This window comes from Eufriesea mexicana, unplaced genomic scaffold (genome assembly GCF_001483705.2).
Source record: "Eufriesea mexicana isolate 0111107269 unplaced genomic scaffold, ASM148370v2 scaffold1601, whole genome shotgun sequence".
NCBI classification, from domain to species: Eukaryota; Metazoa; Arthropoda; class Insecta; order Hymenoptera; family Apidae; genus Eufriesea; species Eufriesea mexicana.
In genome coordinates this window covers 148,514-166,491 of record NW_016909695.1, presented here as the reverse complement: position 1 = coordinate 166,491, position 17,978 = coordinate 148,514, and the positions used below count along the sequence as shown (strand labels likewise).

The following is a 17,978-nucleotide window of genomic DNA, read 5'->3' as shown; positions in this document are numbered from 1 at the left end:
AAGAGTGTCCCAAAATTCGCGCGAGATTTGAATTTTGCGCCATTTTCGTGGTACAGTTTTGACAACGGGAAAAGATAGACAGCGTGGCAGTTGATATTTCAAGGTTATTAATAGTGAGCACTACATGAAAGATTGTGTCTTTATTGCTGAGCAATATTTTACAAGTAACGAAGGTTTGCTTTCTATCATATGATATAAGAAAATGGTGGTAGTGAAGAAATAAAGGGTATTCCAAAATTCACGCGAGATTTGAATTTTGCGCCATCTGTGCGGTACAGGGTTGCCAACGGGAAAAGATAGACAGCGTGACAGTCGATATTTCTAGGTTATTAACCCTTTGCACTCGAGAGGTGAGCTTCAGTCACTATTTCATAAAATTTGGAAGATCGATATTAATTAATGTATCAAATTTAATGTAATGTAACAGTGTGCGAAGTATCGAAGTCAAATAATTTTATAATTCTATTATTATACTATTTTTTATTTACTGCTCAAGAAAGTATCGTCAGTTTTTTAGTAGAGAATCTTTGAATTTCTACTCTTCTCTAGCCAAAATATCGTCAAGTGCAAAGGGTTAATATTGAGTACTACATGTAAGATTGTGTCTTTATTGTTGAGCAATATTTTACAAATAACGAAGGTCTGCTTTCTATCATTTGATATAAGAAAATGGTGATAATAGGGAAATAAAGGGTATTCCAAAATTCGCGCGAGATTTGAATTTTGCGCCATTTGCGCGGTACAGTGTTGCCAACGGAAAGAGATAGACAGCGTGACTCAACTCAAAACTCGAGTTACCGCTGCGAAAAAGAGATACGTGTATAATGTTTCTGACTGTTCTTTAAGCCTACTAAGTTTCATCCAAATTGGAGACCGTTCGCGACATCTTGTTAGACGGTTGGCACCATCAGTATGGCGCACCCGGTGCATATTCAAAGCCGAATATCTCGATTACGAAGCTTCAAATGAAAAAATTTTATTCTTTATTTTCGATTTGTTTTTTCACGTAGAATCATTATTGCTGTATTGTTTCGTGAATTCTCTCCACCACCCTCCCCTCATATATCACTATAATGTATTATTATACTATGTACACGTAAACTTATACTGTATTATATGAGTACTGTTATAGAGTGACAGTGATAGACTCTTGTTAATATTCTTAATTTAATATCTTTATATATTTTTATCACATAAAGAGTGTTCCATTGTATATGTTACATTATTATATATATATACTATAAATATTCTGTGTTTTACGTTAGTATAACACTATACTATACTATTACGTTAGTATAATTGAACACGTTATATTGTATTAGGATATAATTATTTATAATTATTGTGCTAGTATATTATGCTATAAATAAATGTATAGTGTAGTAAATAAACATATTTACTATAATATTCTATCTATTTACTATAATATGTGAGAATACAGTTTTATTGTATTGGATATATTAAATATTTTATTTTATTATTTATTTTATTATTTAATATTTTATTATTTATTTTACAATACTGTATGTGAGTAGTTACATGTACAGTATAGCTAATACAATTAATATAATTATTTTGATCATTCTATGTAACGATATTTGATCTATTTACTATATTATGTGAGAATAGGATATCGATTAATATTTATTAGCATTTATTAATATTTTTGGTTTTGATATTGAAGACTATTGAGAATATACTCTTCGTGTATGTATATACAATACTTGCACGCGTTATATAATACGTGTTTAATTTGCAGATACGGTGCTAGTGCAGCAAGTGGACTTTTTGGAGACCATTTTGGAGGAAACTTCCGACGACCTACAGAGCGATTCCGATCGAAGTGGGACCACCTATTGGGTCGGCTCGGATTCTGAGACCGAGAGCGTGATACACATACGGGCGAAGCAAAGATTGGCTGGTAAGAAACACAGAAATGGTGTCATGTTAAATATTAATGTATTCCTCTGACCGGCATGTCTATCAGGAATTATCTAACAATGCTGCTAAAAATAGTGGAACTCTTGGATCACGCTGTGGAATATCAATTTGACAACTAATCCAAACATGGTGGCTCATTGCCACACGTTTTATGCTTTCTGATGAGATAAAAATGATTTTGTATTTGTACAGAAGTTTCAACGTTCTAGCAAAATTATTAAGTGCATTTGGAAATTTATCAGACTATTTTCTTAGGGAAAATTTTTAGTTATTTTTTAAAATCCTTTTTCTTTTATTTTTTTATTGTACTGTACAAAATGTGAAATAATTTTGAAATTTTGAAATTCCATTGCTGAATGAATTGCTAATCTGAAAATACATTTTTGATTTCTCTGAATATTTTTAGATAAGAATGTACAGGTTCTTTATCTCTTTCTTTTTATTTTTTATATTTTTATTGTATTGTACAAAATGTAAAATAATTTTGGATTTTTGGAATTGATTCAGGTATTAACTTCATTGAGGTATTAAGGCTGAAACAGAAATGATATGCAATATTTTTTGTAAATGATTCTGAAGATAGTAGGAAGTTGTAAAGGACTGAAGTTACTACTAATTATTTTACTACTAATATTTATTGCTACTAATTATTTTACAAGGTATAAAAGCTTAACACAAGGTGTAATCAGTTTTAATTCTTTCACGCGTTGCACAAAGTTTGAAATGGTATGTTATAAATATTTAAAAATAGGGAAGACTTACAATAATAACATATAATTTTATGCCTTATAAATTTTTACTTTAGACAATTACGTAGACAAACTATAACTAGTTTATAATTTTCATTTGAAACCTAATAGTTCGTGACTAATAATATTTTACTTTCGTAATGTTTGAAATTATTCGTAATTATTCCATACTACCCAAGATTGATGAATATCGCTCAAATTTACAGTAATAACTAATTAGTAATTATTAACTAGCTTATGTATTCTAATGACTCGTTATTGTTTCAATGTGCAAATTTTTGTATAGAATGTATACCCATTATAGCACTGGCTATTTACTATTGTCAAGCTTCCTATTTTTATTTGCTGTAAGTTGTGGAATTCAGTAGACATCTGGTATAAGTGCCATTTTCCCCAAAACTAATATAATTACAGTATAAATTCATATAGATGCCATCACCTTGACTGAAATAATCAATGATTAATATAAATATATACAAATTCAATAACCAATAATTAATAATTAAACGTACAGATGAATTAATAACCAGCATCACTGTATAGCTATCCTTATGTTACGATGGTATACACGTGCCATGAATTCTGTTCAAATATCGTCACTTCAATCCTGCAATTTTTAAAATGCACATTTAACACGTACACCTAAATATAATAAAAATTTCGAATAGAAAGAGTTCTCGGGATACCTCGTATATTTTTCTTCATGCGAATTAAAGGTTTTCTTTCTACACGCCATTTTTCTTCCAAACCTGTCAATTTATTGTCTCACTCGCACCTTCACGGTATCTCGTGATCCTTCTGGATGGTGACTGCACCGTTAGAACGATGAATATTCAACATGCCAGTGCCATCTTTCGGCAATTAGTGCGAAGCATCGTCTCCGAACGTTGTCGATTTATTCTAACCTTATTCTACGATCATAAACATAACACACGTAAGCTAGTGTCTCTGAAGGACAGCAGAGTTTATCCTGTTTTATTTTGATATCACAGATCTGGCCTTTCACGTGTCCCAATGGGTTCTTCGGATTAATAATAATTATTAACACGAAATACAACTTTCCAGCCGCGTGTTCGGTCAAGTGTATACCGTTGCGTCGAAACGCTCGAAGACATATGACATTAAAGACGAGCGAACGGTATTTCGTTTCGGAATGTATCTTGTGAAATCTCATTCTCACATCGTGTACCAGTCGGTGAATATTGTTCATTGGAGGTTCACTTTCACCTTTCAGTTTGATCCCTCGATTCATTGACTCCCAAAGAATGAAATCGTAACTCATTCAAAGCCAGTTACATCTCGTAACCTGTTTCCCTTGCATATAATAGCGTGCACTTATTATAAGTGCACTTGTTTCTCGTTTCTTGTGAAACAAGTCATACTATAAGTACATGTAATGAGAGATGTTATACGATAGATATTACGAGAAGAGTTCGTTGATACTTTGGAAGAGAAAATGTTTACGAGTGTTCTATTTGAACTTTGGATTTTTGTAAATTAATTTTGGAAAAATTTTTGGGGCTTAGGTGAGAATTATTAATAATATTAGGATTAAAAATGTGAGGATTGTGAATACAGTGAAACGGTATTATTAATTTAATAGTAAAGGAAAGTTATATATTTGTAAATTAATTTTGGTAAATTTTTGGGGTTAGGTGAGAATTATCTATAATTTTAGGATTAAAAATTATGGGAATTGTGAATACTGTGAAACGGTATTATTAATTTAATAGTAAGGGAAAGTTATATATTTGTAAATTAATTTTGGTAAAATTTTTGGGGCTTAAGTGAGAATTATTAATAATATTAGGATTAAAAATTGTGGGGATTGTGAATATTGTGAAATGTTATTATTAATTTAATAGTAAGGGAGAATTATTTCTTAGGTTTATTTTATAACGTTATATCTCCTTTATCGGATATGCAGTTGGATTTTTCCACTACTCGAATCGAGAGGGAGACACTGTCGTTCGGACAGGAGACATCTTTAGATAGAACCTTCCTTTAAACGAATTATATTTACCCATCATTTTATATATGAAATATATTATTATATTTTGCCTATTTTTATATCCCTTAATATTTAAAAGGAAAAGTAATGGAATTTATTGATTTGAAATATTAAATATGCCTAATTTTTGTAATTTTTTACTGTCTTTCATGAAAAATATTACACTATATTATAGTGAATAATTAATGTGAAATTTATTTAGCCGATATTAGTTATTTAAAAATTAGCAATTTGATACAAAATTATGGGAAGGTTCTGCTTTTGAAAATTTTATATTTAGGTGTCGTTAATTTAAAAATTTTACCTTTAAGGTAGGAATTTTAAAAGTGGAACATTGTGTGCTATCGTAATGATATAATCGTAATTATGGTATAATGTCATTGGCACAGGAACAAGTAGCACTAATTGCAGTAATTATACGTGAGATAATTAGGCTATTTGAAAGCAGATGTGCAGCTGCATTAATAAAGAAAAGTTTGAAAAAAGAGCACAGCAAACAGAGTGATATAATTGATATGACATACAACGCATAATCTCAGGCATCTAATGATATTGCAAAAGTCATTAATTAGTCATGTCCTTTTTATTTCACCATTCTTGTTTTTCCAGATACTTCTTCCTGACATTAATATATGCATATTTCATTATTCATTTAATAGAATGTCTCAGTTTCAGAAATATTTGTGAATTATACAAATTTTAAAACAATATTCAAAGAAAAATAGACTCTTATATTAATTAGACTAATAATTACCATTGGACTGCATCAATAATAATTATAATACTATAATCTTAAATATCAGTGTATTGAAAACAAGTTATACTTGTAGAACAGCTACCTAACTTTACCTTAAAGAGAGACTTCGTTTCACTTTTTCTAATTAATTCATTTTTCGACATCGACTTTTAAAAACTGAAAGTCCGCATCACGAAAATGGCTGGGAAATAATATGATTCAAATTTCTTCTTAATTACTTGGATATTCGATGATCACAGATATCTACGATACAATTTCATAAAACAGAGCAAAATGTTCGTTTCACCGAGAAGGATGAAAAATTATGCGTTATTGTTTCGTTTTCCTTTTTTCAATAAGTCTTTCGATTCGTTATCGCTATTTTCTGCAATTAAGTTAATTAATAAGGAAACATATTGCTGCGAATGCTTTCAATTGCTACATATAGCAGATTGCTCATTACTTTCTAAAAAAATATTCCTCTCGTTTCGATTTCCATTTAGCAAAATTAATTCTCGTTATATCACATCGATTATCGTTAGGATAATTATATCTAAGCACGCATTAATGGTCGGTAGCTGTAGTGGTTAGATCATTCTTCGGGATGGATTTATCGGTTATTTGCATGCTAAATCCCTGTGACTATGCAACCGGTGCAACGTATCGGCATGTCCGGTTGCCGTTCCGCAGGAGCCGTGCACTGCAGCCCCGTACATTTTGTTCGGGGAGCCCGGGACAATTTCGCGATCACGCAGGATCGATAGGGGAACCGTCGTTCGATCCTCGTGATCCGACAATGTATCGCGATCTTTGTGCAAACGTTGAAAGAGAAACGCAAGATAATTCTTCTGTTTTCGTTCGTATAATTCGTTGCATAATTTTCCACCCAAGTAGACTTATATCACTTGTTACGGTAATTAGACGATAATTACACGTAGACAATTAATTTCTTCTGTTTACTGCCTACCGTTACCGTTCAGCGTTTTATTAAACGTTGCTCGCCCGTTGGAAGATTCGCTGCATAGGTGCTAATCACTCTTGCTAATTGAGCGCTCGAGATTTCGCAACGAGTAAAAGCGGATCTGGGGAAGAGTTACTTCCAGTGCTTTGGTGTCACTGATCTAGGGAAAAATGATGTATCTTGGTGGTAACTTTTTAAGCTGACAATTGGATACTGAAAATTGTATGTAAATGGAACGGATACTATATCTCTGTCAGGGAAGATTTTGTAAACTATATTTATATTTTGTTTATATTTTTATTTATTTTTAAATGTCTTATTTAGTACATTTTTTCAATTAGTTTCTTTGTAGTGTGTTCAGTATTTTAATGAAATATTGTAAGAGATAGAATGAATAATAATCGACTAATATTGTGCTCAGTAAATAAGGCTGAGGAAGTAACATAACCTAACTTTTTGTCGGTTCTTGTCTGCTGTTCTTTAGTATATTAGATACAGAGTAGTTTTATTGAAAAGGTACATTTTTTAATTCAGATATTTTCCTCTTACATTGTGTGTATTTTTTACATTGTTTTTATATATTATTCATAGTAAGATATAAGAATATTCATTATCGATTATCTTATTTATTGTCTTCCTAATAAACTTCCTACATTTGCCACCAGAGGAATACTCACCAGAAATATGTTTCTCGAAAGTCTTAGCTTGACTATCCATACTATATAAATACTGTTTCCTAAATAAATTTTCAGCAATGTTCAAAGAGTTTTATATTTATTATATGTTATATAATAATTTCTATATTTATACAAAATAGTGTAATTTGAATTTATAAAGCGTACACACAGATATTACTATTGCACATACTCTGATCTTCACGATCCCTAAATACTTCCATTCTTTCACATAACCTCAAATAATATATATTATATATTATATAATAATTTCTATATTTATACAAAATAGTGTAATTTGAATTTATAAAGCGTACACACAGATATTACTATTGCACATACTCTGATCTTCACGATCCCTAAATACTTCCATTCTTTTACATAACCTCAAATATTATATATTATATATTATCATGAATATTATGTATTATATAATAATTTCTATATTTATACAAAACATTATAATTTGAGTTTATAAAAAGCACACATATAGATATTACTATTGCACATACTCTGATCTTCACGATCCCTAAATACTTCCATTCTTTCACATAACCTCAAAAATTCGGTGTATCTCTCCTTGAAAGACGACCATATATGACTCCCCTTAAGAGGACTCTGTCGAACTTCTGATCAAATAGAATATGAAGTAAATAGTTAGCTTCTTCAAGATAGTATCGTTGATGTGTTCATCACATGCTCGCAAATAGGCATATCTCTATTCAGTGTTCAGATCGGCTGATTGTGTCTACGATTCCTCGCACGGATTCTCTTCCGTTGCATCTAATATTAGATCACCTTCAACGTGATTCATATAGGATTACCATGGACTAGCCGTTGAATTCCACGTGCATGCGATCATGCAAAAATAAACCGATAGGACAATGCGTCGCGGTGTAAATTCAATTGCCACTGTGCGACCTGCAAGGAATCTCGAGCCGACTGACGAGATGAGATTCGATCAGGTACAGAGGTGCTGATGGTACCACGTGACGAGAGGATCAGAGTTTATTTTCTTGCGTCACTGCAAATCTCTGTGGGTGTGTTGGATCAACGTAGATTGAAATCTAGCTTCGCTTGCGAGAATTTATCGTATTATTATTGGAAATTTCGTGAATTTTATCGACATTTAGCGTGCCAAGGGAATCCTGGCTAATGGTAGCCATTTTGATTACTCAGGATATTTTTTTCTACTGTTTTTGATATTTCTAAATTTAATATTTAATATTAACACTATTTATAACACTTTTTATTTAATATTAACAATAATTAATATTAACACTATTTAATATTACACTATTTATTAACACTATTTATAACACTATTTATTTAATATTAACAATATTTATAACACTATTTATTAACACTATTTATTATTTATTTAATATTAATATTAACACTATTTTTAATATTTAATATTAACACTATTAATTTATTTGTTAACAATAGTTAATTTATTAATTTATTTATTTATTAACATTATTTAATATTAACAATATTTAATATTAACACTATTTAATATTACACTATTTATTAACACTCTTTATTATTTATTTAATATTAATATTAACACTAGTTATTAAACACTGTTTGTTTTCTCGCCAAATTCTCACCATATAGCTGGCGATTATTTGAAATTCGCGCGCAAAATTACTCCTGCGCAAAACAGCTATAATTTTTGAACCATGGGCTACTTTTTATTAAAACCTTTACTATCTTTTTAAAGAATAATTTCTTTATCCAGTTTAAATAACTTGTTTTCCACATACAAAATACATTATTGAAGGTAAAGACTGAAAATTAAGAAAACAAAAACACTTTCTCAAAAATGGAGGATTAAAAAAAATTAGAAATTTAATAACGATTTAAAGTATGATATCTTTTTGAAAGCACTTTCTTTTGTGCAAGGGTTCGTTCCATTTAAAATATATTCGTTAAAACGTTCAACGAGGTTTTAATTTTTCTAAAGTATTATGTGAAATTAGAAAATTTTGTAATTGTGATTGTTCTTATTGAGAAATTTAATTTCTGCAAAGTATGATGGAATACAATTGGCAGAAGATAAGTAAGAAAAAATAATTAATAAATAAATAAAATAAATTCTCCTTTCCAAAATTTATCAATATTTATTAATTAATTAGTTATCAGTTCATAGCTCCAATTATATAGAATTTTTAACGGAACACATTCGTTGTTACAGCCTTTTCCAATCCCTGTCTTAAACAAATTTTCGTTAATTGATCAATTAGACTAACAATGATATCGAAAATAGCAGCTTTAGTGTAACAGGATATTCGTAAAATTTCTAGATATTTTTATAAATTAAATTAAATTCATATCACATTAGACAAAGCAGTTCAAAGAGTCAACTAGGTACAGTGTATCCACACACTGCAAGTTACAATAGTTCCAGTGATAAAATAACGAAAAATTCAATTGGCAGGTAAAACAAATCCATTTTTCCCAAATCGTTAACGTGTCGGAAGATCGGTGAAAAGTCTGAGGATTCCCCTACTGGCGGCCCGGTTTACGCAGTCGAGTCACGGAAGTAGGTCTTGGAAGAGAGGCGACCAATCGTCGCGTTCGCATCGCTTTTACGCGCTCTAGCGGCGGGCGGCCCTAGCCAGGAAGCTGTGGTTCGTTCAACCGGAAGCAACGCTTACGCGGGCACCGGTTGTCGACTTCGTGACCGTCGGCCGACGCGTGATCGACGACACGAGCCTTCGATAACGGCTCGTTAATCGGTGAACGACACGTTCCACGACGTGATCCATTCGATCGAGACACTATCGTCGTAGATCGGCCGACTTAACCCCTAGCACTGTAATGACGAGTCTCTAAGTGAGACACTCGTGTCAAACTGCATAATCAGTTAGCTGTTTTTGACGAGTATACTCGTCGTGAAGCTATGACAATATTTTGTATTACGACGAGTATACTCGTCATGAAGCCATTGCAATGTTTTGTAGAAAATAGGATTTTACATACCTATTTGCATATCATTATTATATCACTTCAAGTATTATCATTTTTCTGTAATATTTAATTTAATGCATGTAGATAACAAAAATATTTATTACTAATTTTGTTAATTCGTACAAATTATGTTCCCCTTTTCTATAAAGTATATACTGCACACAAATTTCTAACCTATATTATTCTTTACTTAATGTTTATTATTATTTTCTATATATAGATACAATATTGCAAAATTTCATTAATCTCCATCTATTATAGGTTCTATAACTAATGATTCTAACCCCAAAGAAGGATATAAATAAATTAACAGTTAGTTTGAAAACAAAATTTATTATCATATCATATCATATCATTATCATATCACCCTAAGTATTATCATTTTTCTGTAATATTTAATTTAATGCATGTAGAAAACAAAAATATTTATTACCAATTTTGTCAATTTGTACAAATTATATCCCCCTTTTCTGTAAAATATATACTGTACACAAATTTCTAACCTATATTACTCTATTCGTACAAATTATATTCCTCTTTTCTATGAAATATACACTGTATACAAATTTCTAACCTATATTACTCTTTATTTAATGTTCATTATCATTTTCTATATATAGACACGATATCGCAAAATTTCATTAATCTCCATTTATTATAGGTTGGTGATTCTAACCTCAAAGAAGGAAGTAAATAAATTAACAGTTAGTTTGAAAACAAAATTTATTATCATATCATATAAATTTTGTCAATTCGTACAAATTATATTCCTCTTTTCTATAAAATATATACTCTATACAAATTTCTAACCTATATTACTCTTTATTTAATGTTCATTATCATTTTGTATATATAGACATGATATCGTAAAATTTCATTAATCTGCATCTATTATAGATTGGTGATTCTAACCTCAAAGGAGGAAATGAATAAATTAACAGTTAGTTTGAAAACAAAATTTGTGTCGGAAATGTGTCTCTTCCTGTTCAGAGTTTTTATTTTCACCACCGTGGTCGATGGATTTACACCGTTGAAATCAATTAGTTTCGACGTTAGCGTCACGTTGCTTGCCCGATCCTAGGAATTTGGTTTTACCGACGGAGGCGATTCTGCGCAGCGCGGTGCATTAGAGAAAGAGCCGTGATTCCCCACGCAATAAAGATGATGTGGACTCAGTCGATGTCGGATTTAATTACGCGTAACTTTGCGGTTTTTACGATCGTTAATGAGTAGTCGCAATTAGACGTAATTATGCCGTGGTCTTTCGTGTATAGGCTGGGGCATAGTGACTCGAGCGAAAGCGCAATTAGTAGCTCGGAATGTGTATACAAGACTGTGTTTATTATACTCTTATATCTCTATTCTTGTGTTCTGTGTTTCACATATTTGTATGTGAAGGTTTTGCCTCTCATTTTTTGTGCACCGTTATATTTTGTTTACAGTCTTGTCACCGACTTCTTTATTGAATTTTCACAGATTTATTTATTTCGCTTTCTTTTTCCATTTTTTAGTTTCAGGATGAAATATCGATGAGCTATCAGTTAGATATAGATATCGAGTTCGAGTTTTGAAAATTAATCAGCTGTTTTATTAACATATCTATATAATAATTATAATTCATTTGAATAAAAAATAATATTAGCTTAACAAGTATAAAAATAAAAATCTGAAGTAAGTTATTTTGACCATATATATTTTTTTTAAATATTTAATGATTTTAATATCATTTTAAAATTGTCATTATTATTAGTTTAAGAATGATAAATTTTTTTTGTGTTGAAAATTAATTAACTGTTTCATTAGGTTTCTGTATAATTCTTTTTTTATGGTTCAAGAATAATATTTTTATAAAATTGGAATTAAATATTGGTGCATTAAGAATTGATGAGGTGATTTATCAAGTATTTGCATTTAAAAATTTCATTTTTAGTATGTAAATTTAAAAACGATATTGTTATGAGATATGCATCAGATATTTGCGTGTTTAATTAAATTAACGAGCTGTATTTATTCAGTGTTCGCACTTTGTACAATTTTCTAAATTATCTTAACAAGTGTGAATTAATTGACGTTAAAAAGTTTGTTCCTTCCAGTTTTAATTTTAATATCTTGAAAGTTGCATCTTCTCCTCTTGATAATACATGCATTCATTGTATATGAGATTCTCATTCTAATTAATAAAAAATTATAAAAAGAATTTGGAGAATCACTAAAAGTATCCAAGTCCTTGAGAACACAAGTACACTTAATGCTTTTGTAATTAACGTACAATATTTAATTAATCTACTATTATTAATTAGAAATTTATTCATTAGTGTGATTTCAAAAAATGAGAAACTCTAATTCACATCTGTCATTTTCAAGATTTTAACGACCAAAACACCAATTTCTTGTCTCCAATGTTTAAAAGATGAAAACCATTCTTCATTTTCCACATTCTGTCTTCACTGTTTGAAAAATAAAACACCAAAATAAAATCAAAACACCAATATTCTAAAAGAAAAAATATGAATTTACCATTTTCATAATTAATATATCAAATTAGATCAGTCTTCTACAATCTCGAATCTTATCAATTTTCTCATTCGTGTTTGAAATGCCAAAATTTTAGTGTTTTCAAAAAATGAAAAATGTTTGAACGACCAAAACACCAATTTCTCGTTTTCAGTGTGTAAAAAATGAAAACCATTCTTCATTTTCCACATTCTGTCTTCACTATTTAGAAAATAATAGTCCCAAATTCTCGTCCTTCATTTTTAACAGTTGATACGTGAAAACACCAATATTTGAAAATGTAAAATATCAATTCGCCATTTTCATAAATAATATATCAATATAAATCACATTCCCGTTGCCAGTCCTAGGATAGAAGTAAATTTTCCCCAAAAACAAGCTCTGTTGTTTGCCAAACACCAAAATACCTTCGAATTTCGATCCTGGAGTCCCCGTAGTCCCGGAAAGTAGGTTTAGGCCGGAGGATCGTCTCGCTTTTACTCTCTCGATACCCTAGTCAATTAGAGTCACGCATCCTGCAGAGACCTCTCCCGCCAGCTCGTTGATCGTTTCGTATTTGTTACCGATTTCTCGGAAGACGAGAGGCTGGACGGCAGCGGGAGCGAGTGCAATTCCGTGGTGCCGAAGAAGCGACGTCGCAAGCACACTAGCGCCACTGACAGAGAACACCAGGTGACGTTCGACGACTATCCGCCATCGCCCAGGTCATCCAGATCGTCAGCTTCTTCCAGATCCAGCTCTCTATTGCAGTTCGAGTCCCTGGAGAGGACCTGTGCCACACTGTCGCCATCTAGCTACAGCTTCGACTCCTTGGAGTATCCGAATAGGTCCAATACGTCTCATCCTGAGAACACGTCGCCTGACAGCCTCGAGCAGGACTATGAGAAGACCCTGCCCAACGGATTTGCCAACGCTGCGGATCATTTCTCGAGGATCAGACCCTATCGCAGCTTCGAGAGCTTGGATACGTGTCAGAAGGAGGAGGAGTTCGGCCATGGTGGTTTGACCAATGGATTCACACCCTTGTACCTGAAACGAAACGCGGAGCTGTCCAGAACACGTACAAACGGATACCATCGTCCTAGGTAACGTTCATTTTCTGTACTTTCTTTTGATAAAGTGGACTGCCACTTTGGGTGCTGTGCTATCTTTTCGTTTTAGTTTCACGTAGAATGACAAGTGTTTTCTAGAATAAAACTAGTGATTTGTTAAGTCTAGGTTAGGTCTAGGTATAGGCTTGGAACTAGATTTGGAACTATGGAAGCTTTATTATTATTACTAGCTTCTTATGTATCATTTCTTTTTATAATGGTTCGGTGATATTTTTTATTATTAGTACTGATTATTATTATTATTATTATTATTATTATTATTATTGTTATTTATTATTATTATTATTGTTATTTATTATTATTAGCTCTTGTGTATCATTTCTTTTTATAATGATTCGGTGATATTTGTTAGTTGAAGTAAATATATATTGTAAATATATAGGTGTAATTATATTCTTGTTTCAGTAAAGTTTGATCTTTTAGATATTAATATTTTTGGAAAAAGAATTTCTAATGAAAATTCTGAAATTAATCATTTTGAATTCTACAGATAAATTCTTTGTCTGCACCAAAATGAAATGAATGATATAATGTAATGACAGTTTTATTTTTTACTAAGATTGGAATTTTTTATTTTCAAAAATTTCGAAATTAAAATCACAGTTAGGTTCGTAGATAAATTTTTGAAAAATTGTTGAAAAGTACGAAGATAGGATTTTTAACTGCGACATCATTTTTTTTCAAGGAAATACTTGAGATAGTATTTGTAAAAATATTTCCTTCTCGTCATGAAATTTAATGTTCTCATTAAGTGTAAGTGTAATTTACACTTAGCACTATTACTTGTCATTTGTTCAAAGCTTATATTAAACTGGCTTATACCACTCACTATAGCGATCTGTGTGCAATTATCTCAAATGCAAGTTCAAAGGCGTAGACTATATTCATTTGCACACACATATATTCGCTTTAACCATAGTTAACCACGCTATATTTTAGCATTTGATTGATAATTGTTACCATTCACGGACATGTACAGTCCCACGCAAAACTCTTGCAACAGTTTAATCCTCGAGTTTTTAACGTAAGAAATACACGCATTCGACTTGAATTTACGAAATGACATTACGTTTGAAGCAAAATAGAAAAAGATTGAGAATATTTAAATTAAATTCGAAAAAGTGTCACGAATTTTAAAAAATTCATGCAGAAAATTGTATTATATGTGTGCATGCATTTTTATGCGGATGTCAAAAAATATTCAAATGCCTGAATTATTTGAATTCGAATCTAAATTTGAATTTTGTATGATTATCGAATTATCGATTTTCTGAATTTTGAACTATCGAATCAGCGTATTTTTGATTTTTTGAATCATCGAATTATGGAATTATTGAATTATTGAATAAAAAATTTCGAATTTTGAGTTATTATATTAATACTTAGACCTTTTTTCACTATTAATTACAATGCTTGTGACTTCTACTTCAACATAACCAAAAATTTTTGTCGACGTATTTCTATCCAATGTTTCCCTAATTTTTTATTATTGTTAAAATTTTTTTAAATTTTTTCTACTCATTTCCAAGGCTTGCGCGTTACATCAGATATAGTATAATTTTTGAGAATTCAAATTCAACGAGTGTGCCTAATTTTTATTGACGAAAATTAAACAGAAACGTTCGAGCAGTTTTGCAAGTGACTGTACAGGTGTGCATAGGAGAGTTTATTCTCAAATAAAAGAGCACTGTTTCTTTATAGCGTTTATTTTCCGTTTATAGACAAGTATCATCATCAAAAAAAAAAAAGAAAACGAACGTAGTATGAGTATTTTATTTTATTAATGTTAATTCCAATTTTTCTCTGTCGCTATGAATTCTCCAAATTTTAAATATTCACAGTATTGTCTATTTTTCCTATTTCCATAACACTCTTATCGTTCTCTAGATAGTAAACCATCGCTCGTTTCGTTTTAACAGTTATTATCACGCATTCCCTCTGGGTCCAATTACACACGAGATGTTAACGCACGTAATGCCTGTTTCGTACTATGCTATTGGATGATAAAATATCTAGTCGATAAAATATTCGAATAGCTATCCAGATAATACGGGTTCCACTATATTTTACACGTTTTATAATAATCACGTGGTCATAAATTTATTAAGATTTACCACAGAATATAGTTTGTTAGAACAATATAATAATTTCGTAAATTATCGTATCGAAACGTGGCTCCCATTGATACCACATTACACCGTCTATGGCGCCACTGTCGACGTACACCCAGAGCCATCTGTAATTCAAAGATCTAGGTATTTAACGCCAAACAATAGAAGGAAAAAGATTGTTCGGAAAGTTGAAACTGTTTCGTTAATAGTTCAATTTACGATGATATTATCATCATTTTTATGGGCAGAATGATTCAGAAAAATGATTTATATTAAGAAATTGTATACCTGTATAAGAAGAAAATATGCAGTTGCATTTCTCAAGTTCACCAATACATAAGAATGCACGATAGTGGTACAAAAATGTAAGATATATAACACTATTTACTTCTGCTAGTTGCAATGCTCCTATATATAGGGTGTTCTTTTTTTACACGTTCGCAATTTCACACGTAGTAATATCTCTGTTATTTCTGACGATGCGAAACAATGTGTCGGAGAAAAGTTGCACGGTTTCACTAGAGGAATATAACAGTGGGACAAAATTTTTCCCCTAGGCCATAGAAGTTGAAATTTTTAGATAAATTGTTAATTAATTAAGTTTAATTAATTACTTAATTAACAAGTTTTGAAATAGAACTATATATTTCCGTCAATGTAATATCGTATCTGCCAATAAATCGAATTCGTGCATATGTTATACCGTGACCTTTAGGTGACCTTGGATGACAAAAATCACGTAAAACAAGAGAAACATAATTTTTTCCTAATCTGCCGCTTCTTTATCGTTAATGAACTCCAAAATTTCGACACGGAGTTATATTGTATCAGGAATACAGTATACACCTCCGTTCTCTTGAGACACCCTGTATATTATTCGAAGCAACGTTTCGTGATATTTGACCAGGATAATTTTGAAAAGTGCATCACGTGCCCCACCATAGCAAATGCAATGGCCAGAACATGTACGGCAGTGCCCGCTTAACTGTCGCGCGTCTCGCCCGCTTAACTGTCACGCGCTCACCCCCACCAATTCCCGCAACTTCTTCGGCTACACTCCTCTCTCTCACTCTCTCTGCTTTCAAGAAAGACGCGAGACATACGCACGCCCGAATAACTGTCGCGTCGCGCGCCGGGCGTGCGACAGTTAAGCGGGCAACGCTGCGGTTATTTCCGACGGTTTAATCATTGGGAATTACGATTCTCGCGGAACTTTCGCGCGCGTTCGAAATGTTACGCGACAGATAAACATTTCGCGATTGTCCGAGCGGAGGTCATAGGATTTCCTTGGCAACGGCTCCCGGTCTCGAGAGCTTGCTACATGACCCTCGTTTTCTGGCCAAGTTACCGCAATCACGACCCTGAATAGACCTCCTTGACTTTTACTTTTAATTCGGGGAACGTCCGAAATTACGCGCGCCAATGTCTCATCCTGATTGCCCTATCGTCGCGCTCCCCGGGGACACTTGTTTTTCGTAGAATTAATCCAACTAAATTAATCCAATTCCGTCGATGCTTCAGCTATGTGTCTTGTTCTGGTGTATATATGTTGTTATCTCTTTTTCCTTTTTGGCTGACGAGAGCCTGTCGAAAGCTTGTTTAACAGAGATTTTCACGCGGAAGTTGCTGATTTCAGCTTTTTATCATATCGTGTGATTTAATTGTGAATTTTAATATTGCGTTGGGTAAAGAATAACGTATCATTGGGTTTGCAGCAGAAAAAGTTTTATTATATAATATTTTTATATATAATATTGATAGTTTTATTATATAATATTGATTTTTTAGTAGATTATAAATAATTCCAATTATTCCAAATGGTATGGAATATTTAATAAATAAATAATTGCAATTATTTCAAATGGTAGCAAATATTTAATAAATAAATAATTCTAATTATTTCTAGTGACTTTTAATATTTAATAAATAATTTCAATTATTTCTAGTGGCATCATATATTTGACAAATAATAAATAACTTCAATTATTCCAATTGGCAACAAATATTTAATAAATAATAAATAATTCCAATTAGGAGGAATTTTTTACACTTAAAGTGGGACACTATTTATTGCAAAAATCCAACGGTACTCGTTGGTTAAATTAATATATATATGTATGAATCTTATGTTATTTATTATCGATTTAATTTTGAATTTCGATATTATGTTAGGTAAAAAGTAACATATTATTG

The 17,978-nt window shown here is 31.4% G+C and overlaps 1 protein-coding gene across 7 annotated transcripts in view; it reads left to right on the top strand.

Moving 5' to 3' along the window:
* LOC108548382 (uncharacterized) overlaps window positions 1-17,978 on the top strand; it is a 177,301-nt gene that overhangs the window by 31,468 nt on the left and 127,855 nt on the right. For all 7 annotated transcript variants that reach the window (XM_017901293.1, XM_017901292.1, XM_017901296.1 and 4 more), the window contains exons 2-3: window positions 1,760-1,921; window positions 13,140-13,647. In XM_017901293.1, coding sequence (XP_017756782.1) covers window positions 1,760-1,921; window positions 13,140-13,647 — 670 coding nt within the window. The remainder of the gene's footprint in view (window positions 1-1,759; window positions 1,922-13,139; window positions 13,648-17,978) is intronic.